This window comes from Panulirus ornatus, chromosome 8 (assembly GCF_036320965.1).
Source record: "Panulirus ornatus isolate Po-2019 chromosome 8, ASM3632096v1, whole genome shotgun sequence".
Classification (NCBI taxonomy): domain Eukaryota; kingdom Metazoa; phylum Arthropoda; class Malacostraca; order Decapoda; family Palinuridae; genus Panulirus; species Panulirus ornatus.
This window is the reverse complement of record NC_092231.1, coordinates 15,937,347-15,950,431: the sequence shown is the minus strand read 5'-3', so window position 1 is coordinate 15,950,431 and position 13,085 is coordinate 15,937,347. Positions and strand designations below refer to the sequence as shown.

The window sequence follows — 13,085 nt, the reverse complement described above, 5'->3', positions numbered from 1 at the left end:
AGAGAGATTTGAAGGCAATGCATCTAACTCGATTACCTCTTCACCCTCCCCGGCTAAGAGAAGTTGTCCAGGTGACGACAGAGGGAAGCACTCGAAGTAAAGCAAGAGGGAGAGAACACTACGTAAGGACGGATCATAAACACAAGATTAAGAGGTCTACTACACATGCATCAACTATAAGGGACAGTGAATAGGATGACTAGCCGGAAGGTCGCTGATAAGAATAAGGATTACAAGGCCGAACAAATCCTTCGGGGTAGCTACTCTTCAATGCAAGGGGCCAGCAGAGGTCGATCCACCAACACGAGCTCGCAGAGCCAAGAGGTAAACTGAAAAAAAAAAAAATGGAAGTGGAAGAATCAGTATACGTATGACAGCCCCAGACAATTGGCTTTCGAAATGTCAATGGGGGCCATGACGAAGGATTATTCCCCCTGACGTCCCGTATATTTGGAGAGACAATGCAAGTGGGAGAGGATAACGCCACCAAAGATGTCACGTGATGGAATGCGAGGCGGGAAGATTCACACGAGGATCAAGGAAGAGTGGGGAGACTGACAGAAGACTGGAAAATTTCACTGTGGAAGATTCGAAACAAAGGGACGATGGTTAGATAGATTATGGTGGAAGGGTCTCTCTCTCTCTCTCTCTCTCTCTCTCTCTCTCTCTCTCTCTATATATATATATATATATATATATATATATATATATATATATATATATATATATATGTATATATATATGGGGCTGGACGTGTGCATAGTTTCAGGAAGGAAAACTGCTGGTCTCAAAGCATACAAGAAATAGTAGAGTAATCGCGGATGCAAAAAAAGACCCGAGACTCACTCCTTCTGGAAACAAAGACGAGGTACGCTAACTGGTCTATTCTGCTCAATCAGTCTCGAGGGCGAAGGTTTGTTTCGACTCTTGAAAAATAGAATATATATAACGGGTCACCGGCAGTGTGAGAAGGAGGTCTGGAGAAATAATGTAGGAATCGTCCAAGGAAGGGGGGAATGAAGAGAAAGAGATAATAACCAGCCGAACAGCAAAAGCATTATCTGTAAAGGAGACAGCTATTGTGTTAACATGGTGGGACAGAGAGAGAGAGAGAGAGAGAGAGAGAGAGAGAGAGAGAGAGAGAGAGAGAGAGAGAGAGAGAGAGAGAGAGAGAAATGTGAACCTGGAGATTTTTTTCCCCCCCGAGATATTTTTGGCCATGAACCAAAAGATCCGTCAGTGGTAGGAGAGGATAGACACAGATCAGCACACTTCCCTCACAATGGAGAGTTTAACTTCAGTTTAACTTGACGAATATTAGATCTTAAACGGGTCTTGGCGGATGCCAAGATCACGTGGGAGTCGGAGGAAGGAAGGAGACCCTTTCTGCGCTCGGTGCTCCTTCATATTCCTCGGTCAGTACGGGTTCAGGACATGACCAGTTACACCAACGGTACGGAGGAGAGGACACAGGCTTAGAAGAGGCGGAGGAGATGCGTGCCTCCATACACAGAGCAAATGACATGACCTTCGTCGTGCGTTCTGAACAGAAGAAAAAGGGAAATCGTCTTGCGGAAGGAAGCACTGGTCATCTCGAGATGACATGGAGAGGAGGCTCGTAAATTTGGTCCAGTGAGCTTCCTTAAAGTCATACAGATGACGCTCACAGGAGAAGGATGACGATACAGATGCTATATCTACAAGACTGTAGAGAGAGAGAGAGAGAGAGAGAGAGAGAGAGAGAGAGAGAGAGAGAGAGAGAGAGAGAGAGAGAGAGAGAGAGAGAGCCTAGTGAGGGCGAACGTTTGCAGCGCGAGCGAGGACGAGAGGTAGAATGTGTCGCATGTTTGGTCGTTATGATCTGGCACCTAAGAACAGGGCGGGTTCTGCGAGCTGCCTCAGATAGTCTCGAACATTATGAAATGTCGGACTTGCTGCTTCCAAGTTATCAATGTGGGAAATCAACACTGACGAGTATCTAACGTTCTTACTTATGCTCAATTCTTAACGACTTCCACCTGAAAACTTTTTCTCTTATTTTCTGACACCAAACGTTTTCTCTGAGATGCCATGACCGCCAGTCTCAGTGGCTTTACCTTTCAACAAAACTGATAACATGATTATATCAGTTACACAAGACTAACACAGATATCTTGACTGACACCAGGAACAATGACTTAGGTAAAAAAAAACGGTTGTAAGATGGCCCGTGACATTGTGTTCATCCTTTCCCGTAAACCCTTTGAGCACAAGGGTACGACCCTTGAGCACAGCGGAACTATCCTCGAGAACAAAGGTGACAGTCCTTGAACACAGCAGTACGGTCCTTGAGGATAACAGTGCGACCCTTGAGCAAAGCGCTACATCCTTGAACACAACGGTGTGATCCTTGAACACAATGGTACGAACCCTTGAGAATCATGGCCTGCCAGGGCCGTCATGCCTGAGGGTCGTACCGTCGCTGTCCAGAGCCGTACCGCCGTTCTCAGGGGGTCGTGTCGTTTATTCAAGATTTTAAGATCGAATGACACCATGACTAACACCTCGTCCTCGAAAAACGCGAGACCGCGAACTGTCTCCCACGACGCTGAAGACGTAACTCATGTGCCTCATGACGGCACAAGTGAGGGACGGACTTCACCAGACTAGAGCGAGTGTATGAGCAGTTGTAGCGACGGGTGTACGGGCAGCGACCACGTATGTATGAGCAATAATACGTGTATGAGTAGCGGCAACAAATTGGTTAAATTCATGAATGTATGAACAGCAAAAAACAACAATTGTATGATCAACAACAAGAATTTTATGAACGGCAGCAACAGTTGTATGGGCGGCAGGAACGAGCATAATCAGCAGTAACAGCTGTAGTAGCAGCAGCATCAATGGTATGAGCAGCATCAACAGTTATACGAGAGGAGCATTAACAGGTGCAAGAACAGCAGCAGCAGCCGTTGTAAAAGCAGCATCGACAGCTGTATGGACAGCAGCAACGACTGTATGAGCAGCATGATCAGCAGTAACAGCTGTGGTAGCAGTTGTAAAAGCACCATCGACAGCAGCACGGGCAGCAGCAACAGTTGGACGAACAGCAGCAACGGTTGGGTGCACAGCTGCAACAGTTGCTTGGGCAGAGGCAACAACAGTTTTGTGAGCATCAGTAACTGCTGTATGGGCAGCAGCAACAGGTGCATGAGCAAAAGCAGGCATATGAACCCAACCAACAGGTGCGTGAGGATCAGAGAAAGTAAGAGACGACACTGGAAGTGTAGGAACGTCAACTTGTATACACGCAGCGGCGGGTGTAGGAGCTACTGTTGCTATCACCATAAAAGCAACGGGTAGCTTTACAAGTAGCAACGGGTGTATCAACAGAAGCATCACTTATACCGACAAAGGTAGCAGCAACAGGTAATTAACAGTAGCAGCAGCAGGTGAAGTAGGAGCAGTAGTAATAGCAAGTGGATGAACAACTGGACAAGTATTGTATGTGATGTATGACCATCAACGGGTGTATGAACAACAACAGATGTATGAATAGTAGATGTATTAGCAGAAGCAACATTATACGTAATAGCAGCAGGAGCAGCAGTAGTTGAAGTATTAAGAGTAGGGGAAGGTGTATGAGCAGTAACAGATGCATGAACAGTAATAATAAGATATATGAATACCGGCAGGTGTATGAGTAGTGGCAGGTGTATGAGTAGTAGCAGGTGACATATGTACATATAAAGCAACAATGTATGCATCAGTAAGAGCAGCTGTAACAGGTGTACAAGCAGCTCTAAGAGTAGGTGTATTACCAGTTACCGTAACAGTTGAATAAGAGGCAATTGTAGGGGTATGAGCATCAGTAACAGGTGTATGAACACGTGTGTGTGAGCAACAGTACAGTTGTGCGGGCGGCATCATACACATGGACAACAGCAGCAGGTATGTGTAAAGTGGCAGAAAGTACATTACCACCAGCACCAGCAGCAGCAACATATACAGGAACAACTGTAATAATATGAGGAATGGAAATGGATCTATGAGCAACTACAACTGTACCAGTATCGAGCGCTACTGGTTCGTGGTAGGCACCCACCAGAGGAGGTACTGACACTTGGTTATGGGCAGGTTGTCACGTTCCCTCCTCCAGACTCGGGTCGCTGTCTGTCTGTCGTTTTGCCTCACCTATGTGTGGGTTACTGACATTAAACCCAACATCTTCCGGCCTCTTCGTCACATACACAACAGTTGACACAAAACACACACATTATATGTTCCTGTTTTTCCATCTTTTATTCAGTTGTAAATTCCTAGAGGCACAGCAGTTAACATCGACTCCCCGACGCCGTATATCGGGACGGTGGCTCCAGCTGGGGAGGAGTGGACAGCTGGGCCGTTCCCCGCTGCACACTTGACCACCATCAAGTAATACCGACCCATCTCGCTTCCACAGCCATAGTTCCTCGACGTGGCTCGATCTTTATTCATGTCAGCAACACGCGTGCTCCGAAACCTAACCTTCCCACTGTGGCATACCATCTGTCTACTTCTTGCTGTCATCTTCTAATTTCTCACGAATGTTTACACCCGACACTATCAGATCTCCAGCTGTAATCTCCGTGGTCGTTCCTGCGTCAAGGGTGGACTATGTGTCCACTGTGACGTCAGAACATCTGTTGCTCGCTTCATGGATCTTGAGTCTCCTAACTTGGAAGCCATCCAGCTTCCCTATAACCTTATTTCTGTACTTCGTGTATCCACCTCACAACCCCCCCTCCTCAGTTCCCTCAACCATGAACAACTCTTCGACCGTCCGACTTCCAGCCACGAACCTTTGCTCTTTTCACATCCACGCGCTCTGATCCTCTTATAAAGGATACTTCTCTGTACACCACAAGGCACTCCATCTATCCAGTCCACCAGCCCTGCCCTGGCTGTGGTACCCCGTCGAGCTGGTCTACCATGCCTGTCATGTTTACGGTACCCCATCTTGCCAGCCCACAAGGGCCAGCCATACTCATAGTACTTATTCAACCAGCCCAAAAGGCCTGCTCTGCTGTACCCCAACCAACCAGTGTACCAACCCCGTCCTACTTGTGGGATCCTATCCAGCCAGGCCATCACACCTTGCCCCACTCTGGTCGCCCACCACAAACCTAACAGTCTACGTAGTTTCCAGTTCACTCTTATGTTTGTTTGACGATTTTCTAATTATTTCTGTTTTTCCCTCTCTTCCAATTTCTCTTTTTATCCATATTCCTTTTACCTTGTTCTCTGCGTTTAGAAATATTAGTTATCTAGTTTCTTCCTTTCTTACTCGTAGATCTACGTGTTCCGAACACTGGGATACATGCATGCGCGTCCATCATTGTCCTTCAATGAGAGTCTTCCAGTACTTCACATATTTCTCTGCTTGACTGTCATGTCTCGGGGTCGTCTGCCTGCCTGCCTATTCCCTTTAGTCTCTTTGGTCTCCCATTGCTAACTATCTTACTAAACACCTGTCCTTCTACCCTAGCTGCTTGCTTTTCTGTTTCCTCACATGATCACTTGAGTGTCTGCTTATCTGCTTATGTCATGTATGTCCTGTTTGTGTGCCTGACATCACGTTTTCTAATCACTTCTTGATTATTTACCTGTTTATTTACATGACTTCTTTATCCTGTTTGTGTCCTGTTTGTGTGCTGACATCACGTTTTCTAATCACTTCTTGATTATTTACCTGTTTATTTACATGACTTCTTTATCTGTCTACATGCTGTCTTACCTTCATCGCTTACCCGTATGCTAATGTCCCTCTCCATCTCCTGCTGGTCTCGTCGCAGCTATTCGTGTCGCAAACATTTCTGGTCCAGTAAAGTCCATCTTTCCGCTCGCCTTGTTCGCCACTACTACTGCCATGGGACGGATGCCTTCCACTCATGGTTTTCAGACGTTCCACGGCTGCGAGCATTCTGGCCTACGGGGGGTGCCAGGGCAGGTACCTGCCTGCCGCTCACTGCTTTCGTTAGACAAACACCATCCAGTGATACACGTAATGGCGAGACTGTGCTGAAAGGGGTCGCCTTTGTAGGTCACCGCCATTCAAGTGCTCTCTTCGTCTGACTTGACTCAGCGAGGGCAAGATGGCTAGCTGGATGATGTGGTACAGAACCCGATGGGTGCGGACCTCAGCACGAGAGGAGAGGTGGCACAGAACCCGATGGAGGTGGAGCTAAGCGCGAATGGAGAGAGGGAGGTGACACAGGACTCGATGGGTGGGGGACTCGGCGAGAGAGAGCAGCGAGGCAGGTGGCACAGGTTCCATTGGGTGCTGACTCGTCTTGGGAGGAGTGAGGGAGGTGGAATAATAGGTCCTAAAGTGAATTGGAGGAGATAGCGTCGGCTTCAAGATGCTGGCGAGTGGTGGTGGAGAGATAATACGTTGGTAAGCAAGTAAGCGAGTAAGAACGTTGATAAATCTCTCAACTTGGTCCTCTGGTGCTTCCAGATGGTCCCAGCAGGATACTGAAAGCACAAGTTGCTGCTGCTGCTGCTGTTGCTGCTGCTGCTGATCTCTGGTGTGTAGCTGATAAAAAGGCAGGTCTGGGGGAGAGGCTTCCACACAGCTGCCTTTTGTTTACTAGAACTTCTGGGAAGGTCAGTATGCCAAAAAAAAAAAAAAAAAAAACGTTGCACTTCTAGAAATTCATTTCGGGTCGAAGTGAGCTCCTTTTTTTTATTCGCTCTGAAACCGAGGACCGAGCGGCGCCAGGAACGTGTAAGGGATATTTGGGTGCAACAGACCATGCTGGAACTGGGTGGGCTCCCTTGGGTCAGTTTGTGTTGTTCCGTTATTCTTTGTGAAAACACACTGGGCTAGCGATGCTCGGCCCTAAGATACATTAATTACAGAGTTCCAAAATTGCCTTCAGGTTGTAGATGCGATATCCCTAATGGTTTGGGTGAATAGACTCCTGTTTACTTCTTGGTGCCGTCTCTGTAATCTCTAGCTGACTGAATAACCATATCATGAAAACAGTTTGAGGCACCGTGTACCTCATGGTGGGACTGTGGTACGTACCTCTGCGTAACAGAGAGTCTTCAGACCTCCTCAGTGGGCTGGCGGCCAGTAGACAAGTAGGGGTAACAACAGTTTAATAGAGCTACTAACATACATATTAGGCCGGCACTAAGCTGTCGTGTTGCTTCCCTTCCTACGTCAGGTGTGAGAGAAGCCGTGGCCGGTAGCTCTACGTAAAAGCAAATTTCCTAGCTGGTCTGGTCCATCATGCGAGTATCTTTCCAGACTCTTATCAAATGTTTGTATGACGAGTGCCTCGCACTAGGCAAATGGGAGGTCACGGGAGGCGGGAGTATGAGGATAATCATGTTAGGTGCGAGGAGTTCCCAGGCCTCCACAGAAAGTGATTCTGGGTATTGCTTTCCTTAGACCCATCTGGGGACACGAGCATCATCTTCCTCAAGAGACACATGGAGCGAGCTGGGGAAAGGGTAGGGCAAGAGCTTGCGACTGTGGTTCCAGGTGTGTTTAGGGCATATCACAGAGTTAACAGGTCCTGGAGCGGGTGTCATCATCTGTCTCGAAGCTGTGACGTGACTGTTTCGCCTGCGTGGCCATCGTAGACAGCATCCAGCCCTTATGCACGAGGTCTGCCTCAAATACATTGGTCCTATACTAAGAATACACTGTGGTGGGCACAATACCGTGCGACACCATTTACTGTAGTGTTATAGGGTGAGGAACACTGTGGTGTAGCTATGGCAGTGTCATGTACTGTTATGACGACCGTTTGGTACTGATTAGTCTGTGGTGTAGTGGAAGCACTAATGTAGTATAGTTAACTCTTATATACTGTGGCAGTAACGAGGGGTTGTATAAGTGCCAACGAGTAACAGGGCGAGCACAGTGATGCTCACTCTGCGATCCCGACATCAAAGCGCCCATCTGGCTCTAACCTGGCGACACAAGACAAAGGCCAAACTTTGCATATTTCGTCCGTTTTCTAAGTTCCAATAGAGGGGTACCGAGATCCTTCCCCCTGATACTGAATATCTCTGTAACGTAACAACGATAGGAACCCATTATACCTTAGGAGGGGAAGGGGGTGGAGTGTAGGAGGGGTTAAGAAAAGGAGTAAGTATGGATTCTGAGCAGTGTATTTGCCAAGGAAATGTTGGGCTCAAGGAGGGGGGGAGGGGAGAGTTTAACCTCGAGAATTAAGACAAGTTAAGAAAGTAATTTGCTCGCGAAGAATAGCCAATTACGCGACGATAATAACCATGACGTCAAAAGCATCAGTTAACCCCGTCTCGACGTACACGAGATAACTCGTGCGCGAAACCTTATTAGCGATCAACATCGCGGCTCCAGTGGTGGAGGCTGATGACCAAGGGTAAGGCAACGCAGAGTCCTGTGACGTGTGGCACGACAGTGTGGGTCATGTGGCATGATGATACATACCACTGAGGCATGGCAAATACAGTGGGACACTGAAGTTGTGGGTCTCTCTCACGTAAGGAAGGAAGGAAGGATGGAGTGACACATAAGTTACGGTGGTAAGGCATGACAGTCATCTATGGTATCAAGGTATGGCAGTACGTTATGGTAGTAGGAAGCACGTAATGGTAACAAGTTATGGTAATAGGAGAGAGAGAGAGAGAGAGAGAGAGAGAGAGAGAGAGAGAGAGAGGAGAGAGAGAGAGAGAGAGAGAGAGAGAGAAGAGAGAAGAGAGAAGAGAGAAGAGAGAAGAGAGAAGAGAGAAGAGAGAAGAGAGAAGAGAGAAGAGAGAAGAGAGAAGAGAGAAGAGAGAAGAGAGAAGAGAGAAGAGAGAAGAGAGAAGAGAGAAGAGAGAAGAGAGAAGAGAGAAGAGAGAAGAGAGAAGAGAGAAGAGAGAAGAGAGAAGAGAGAAGAGAGAAGAGAGAAGAGAGAAGAGAGAAGAGAGAAGAGAGAAGAGAGAAGAGAGAAGAGAGAAGAGAGAAGAGAGAAGAGAGAAGAGAGAAGAGAGAAGAGAGAAGAGAGAAGAGAGAAGAGAGAAGAGAGAAGAGAGAAGAGAGAAGAGAGAAGAGAGAAGAGAGAAGAGAGAAGAGAGAAGAGAGAAGAGAGAAGAGAGAAGAGAGAAGAGAGAAGAGAGAAGAGAGAAGAGAGAAGAGAGAAGAGAGAAGAGAGAAGAGAGAAGAGAGAAGAGAGAAGAGAGAAGAGAGAAGAGAGAAGAGAGAAGAGAGAAGAGAGAAGAGAGAAGAGAGAAGAGAGAAGAGAGAAGAGAGAAGAGAGAAGAGAGAAGAGAGAAGAGAGAAGAGAGAAGAGAGAAGAGAGAAGAGAGAAGAGAGAAGAGAGAAGAGAGAAGAGAGAAGAGAGAAGAGAGAAGAGAGAAGAGAGAAGAGAGAAGAGAGAAGAGAGAAGAGAGAAGAGAGAAGAGAGAAGAGAGAAGAGAGAAGAGAGAAGAGAGAAGAGAGAAGAGAGAAGAGAGAAGAGAGAAGAGAGAAGAGAGAAGAGAGAAGAGAGAAGAGAGAAGAGAGAAGAGAGAAGAGAGAAGAGAGAAGAGAGAAGAGAGAAGAGAGAAGAGAGAAGAGAGAAGAGAGAAGAGAGAAGAGAGAAGAGAGAAGAGAGAAGAGAGAAGAGAGAAGAGAGAAGAGAGAAGAGAGAAGAGAGAAGAGAGAAGAGAGAAGAGAGAAGAGAGAAGAGAGAAGAGAGAAGAGAGAAGAGAGAAGAGAGAAGAGAGAAGAGAGAAGAGAGAAGAGAGAAGAGAGAAGAGAGAAGAGAGAAGAGAGAAGAGAGAAGAGAGAAGAGAGAAGAGAGAAGAGAGAAGAGAGAAGAGAGAAGAGAGAAGAGAGAAGAGAGAAGAGAGAAGAGAGAAGAGAGAAGAGAGAAGAGAGAAGAGAGAAGAGAGAAGAGAGAAGAGAGAAGAGAGAAGAGAGAAGAGAGAAGAGAGAAGAGAGAAGAGAGAAGAGAGAAGAGAGAAGAGAGAAGAGAGAAGAGAGAAGAGAGAAGAGAGAAGAGAGAAGAGAGAAGAGAGAAGAGAGAAGAGAGAAGAGAGAAGAGAGAAGAGAGAAGAGAGAAGAGAGAAGAGAGAAGAGAGAAGAGAGAAGAGAGAAGAGAGAAGAGAGAAGAGAGAAGAGAGAAGAGAGAAGAGAGAAGAGAGAAGAGAGAAGAGAGAAGAGAGAAGAGAGAAGAGAGAAGAGAGAAGAGAGAAGAGAGAAGAGAGAAGAGAGAAGAGAGAAGAGAGAAGAGAGAAGAGAGAAGAGAGAAGAGAGAAGAGAGAAGAGAGAAGAGAGAAGAGAGAAGAGAGAAGAGAGAAGAGAGAAGAGAGAAGAGAGAAGAGAGAAGAGAGAAGAGAGAAGAGAGAAGAGAGAAGAGAGAAGAGAGAAGAGAGAAGAGAGAAGAGAGAAGAGAGAAGAGAGAAGAGAGAAGAGAGAAGAGAGAAGAGAGAAGAGAGAAGAGAGAAGAGAGAAGAGAGAAGAGAGAAGAGAGAAGAGAGAAGAGAGAAGAGAGAAGAGAGAAGAGAGAAGAGAGAAGAGAGAAGAGAGAAGAGAGAAGAGAGAAGAGAGAAGAGAGAAGAGAGAAGAGAGAAGAGAGAAGAGAGAAGAGAGAAGAGAGAAGAGAGAAGAGAGAAGAGAGAAGAGAGAAGAGAGAAGAGAGAAGAGAGAAGAGAGAAGAGAGAAGAGAGAAGAGAGAAGAGAGAAGAGAGAAGAGAGAAGAGAGAAGAGAGAAGAGAGAAGAGAGAAGAGAGAAGAGAGAAGAGAGAAGAGAGAAGAGAGAAGAGAGAAGAGAGAAGAGAGAAGAGAGAAGAGAGAAGAGAGAAGCCTCCTCCTCCTCCTCCTCCTCCTCGATGCCATGGAAGTAAGACCCACAGTGCAGGTGACTGGTGCCAAGTGTCATACCGTCAGCTTGGCTACCGCGACGTGAGTCATCATGTCAGAGTAATCCTCATCAAACTAATTCATGTATGTGTGTGTGTGTGTGTGTGTGTGTGTGTGTGTGTGTGTGTGTGTGAAGGGAGAGGGGGGGGGGGAAAGCAAAGACTCGGTGCTTTCTGGATGAGGCCGGCTAACAGCTGGCGGCACAAGCACACGTAGTCGGTGACACGAGGGATTGGATTCATGACAAAAATGTTGGGTTGGCGAGACAAAAAAGAAAAGTTATTAGGTTGAAGGCAAAAAAATTACTGGCTTAGTGACACAGAAGTGCTGGGTACTTACGGAGATGCAGAGACGCTCTGCTTTCACCAACAATTACCACGATGACCCTTACCTGCGGGAGAAGATGGTCATATTAAGTGTTGTGGGACGTGATGCTAAACATGTGTGTTGAAGACGAGGAAGATAAAGTAAATCTATTACGTTAAAGGAATTATAACAACGAATTTTTAGGATATATATATATATATATATATATATATATATATATATATATATATATATATATATATATATATATATATATATATATGTAGACTTACCTGGTTCAGGAGGGAAGGGAAAGTTAAGTGTTCTCATGACAAGGCTGAGGACTCCTATCATCCTACGGGAGTCCTGCGGTACCACGGGCGGCACCGGCAGGGGGCGCGCAGGACGGGTAGCCATCTTGTCCTCTCTGCGACCCTTCCTCTGGCCTTGGAGAACGACGCAAGCCTTTCCTCAGCGGGAGGCCACGGGAGCCCCGGTACGAGCCACCACAACGCCTTCTTCAGACGTCGGCTGAGGGATGGATGCTTCGAAGGAATAACACACTGGGGCTTGGGCAGCCACTGAAAAGAGATATTTTCCTACGATGTGTCGGCCTCCAAGAGTTGGAAACCTCCAAGCACAACACTCCGGATGGTAAGCGGTCTCCAAGGAGAATTTCCCACCTGGGTGGTGGCCTCCCGGGGTGATTCTTCCAGTGTGCTGAAGGCCACGTAGGCTGGCGGTGATGCGAGTGACTGTATCTCCGCTAGACTGATGGTGTACGTATGCAGGAGGAGGAGGAGGAGGAGGAGGAGGACGTAGTAGCGAGAGAGAGAGAGAGGAGTGAGGGCAGCGGCACACACCCTGAGGATGGATCGCTACAAGATCATTAGCTCGCCATCAGCATCGTCAAACACACTCTTTTTCTTCTTTGATTTTTCGCTCCTCAAGTACAGCTCCACGAGCGACAGACATGCTCGTGTTCAATGATACAGTAATGGTTGCCTGAGTAGTGTTTATATTTTTTTTTCTCTAAAAAGATTTATAGAATTTATCCAAAAACGTAAAAAAGTATTAACAATACAAAAACACACCTGTACAGCTGTTGGATTTCTTCTGTGATTGCAGCTTCAATGGGTCAACAATATTTATTGCTCTCAAAACATAACACTGGGAGGTGGTCAAGGCATAACATCACATTTGATCAACAAATCGGCAGAAAAGAGCACCACGAGGTCATCAGAACCTGACCAGCAGGGTCATCAACACAGGTCACGGGGTGAGGGGGGTAACGTGGTCACCGGAGGTAGTACAGTTCACGTCGTGTTTAGTACGATCTGGTAAACACTGGCGTACTCACCAGCGCTCTTGTTAACAACCTGATCCACTTGCATTCACAACGACTTCCGTCGACAGTTCGAAGAACACTACGCCACGCATTCCATGAAGGTCATGTTTCAGTTGACTACCGTCATCAACCATTAGGGGAAGTTAAGGACCCTCTGACGAGTTATCCAATCCCTGTGTAATTTCAAACACTAGTCACTGAAGCGCTGACCTGAGTGCCACTAGTCACTGAAGCGCTGACCTGAGTGCCACTAGTCACTGAGGCGCTGACCTGAGTGCCACTAGTAACTGAAGCGCTGACCTGAGTGCCACTGGTCACTGAAGCGCTGACCTGAGTGCTACTAGTCACTGAAGCGCTGACCTGAGTGCTACTGGTCACTGAAGCGCTGACCTGAGTGTTACTGGTCACTGAAGCGCTGACCTGAGTGCCACTGGTCACTGAAGCGCTGACCTGAGTGTCACTGGTCACTGAAGCGCTGACTTGAGTGCCACTGGTCACTGAGGCTCTGACCTCAGTGTTACTGAAGCGCCGACCTGTGTGTCACTGGTCACTGAAGCAATGATCTGAAGCTATGTCACACAC

At 47.0% G+C, this 13,085-nt stretch overlaps 1 protein-coding gene across 1 annotated transcript in view; it reads right to left on the bottom strand.

Moving 5' to 3' along the window:
• LOC139749848 (solute carrier family 4 member 11-like) overlaps positions 1-11,673 on the bottom strand; it is an 898,465-nt gene extending 886,792 nt beyond the window's left edge. The window contains exon 1 of the mRNA XM_071664173.1: positions 11,449-11,673. Coding sequence (XP_071520274.1) covers positions 11,449-11,572 — 124 coding nt within the window. The 5' untranslated portion in view covers positions 11,573-11,673. The remainder of the gene's footprint in view (positions 1-11,448) is intronic.
• Positions 11,674-13,085: the final 1,412 nt, after the last annotated feature.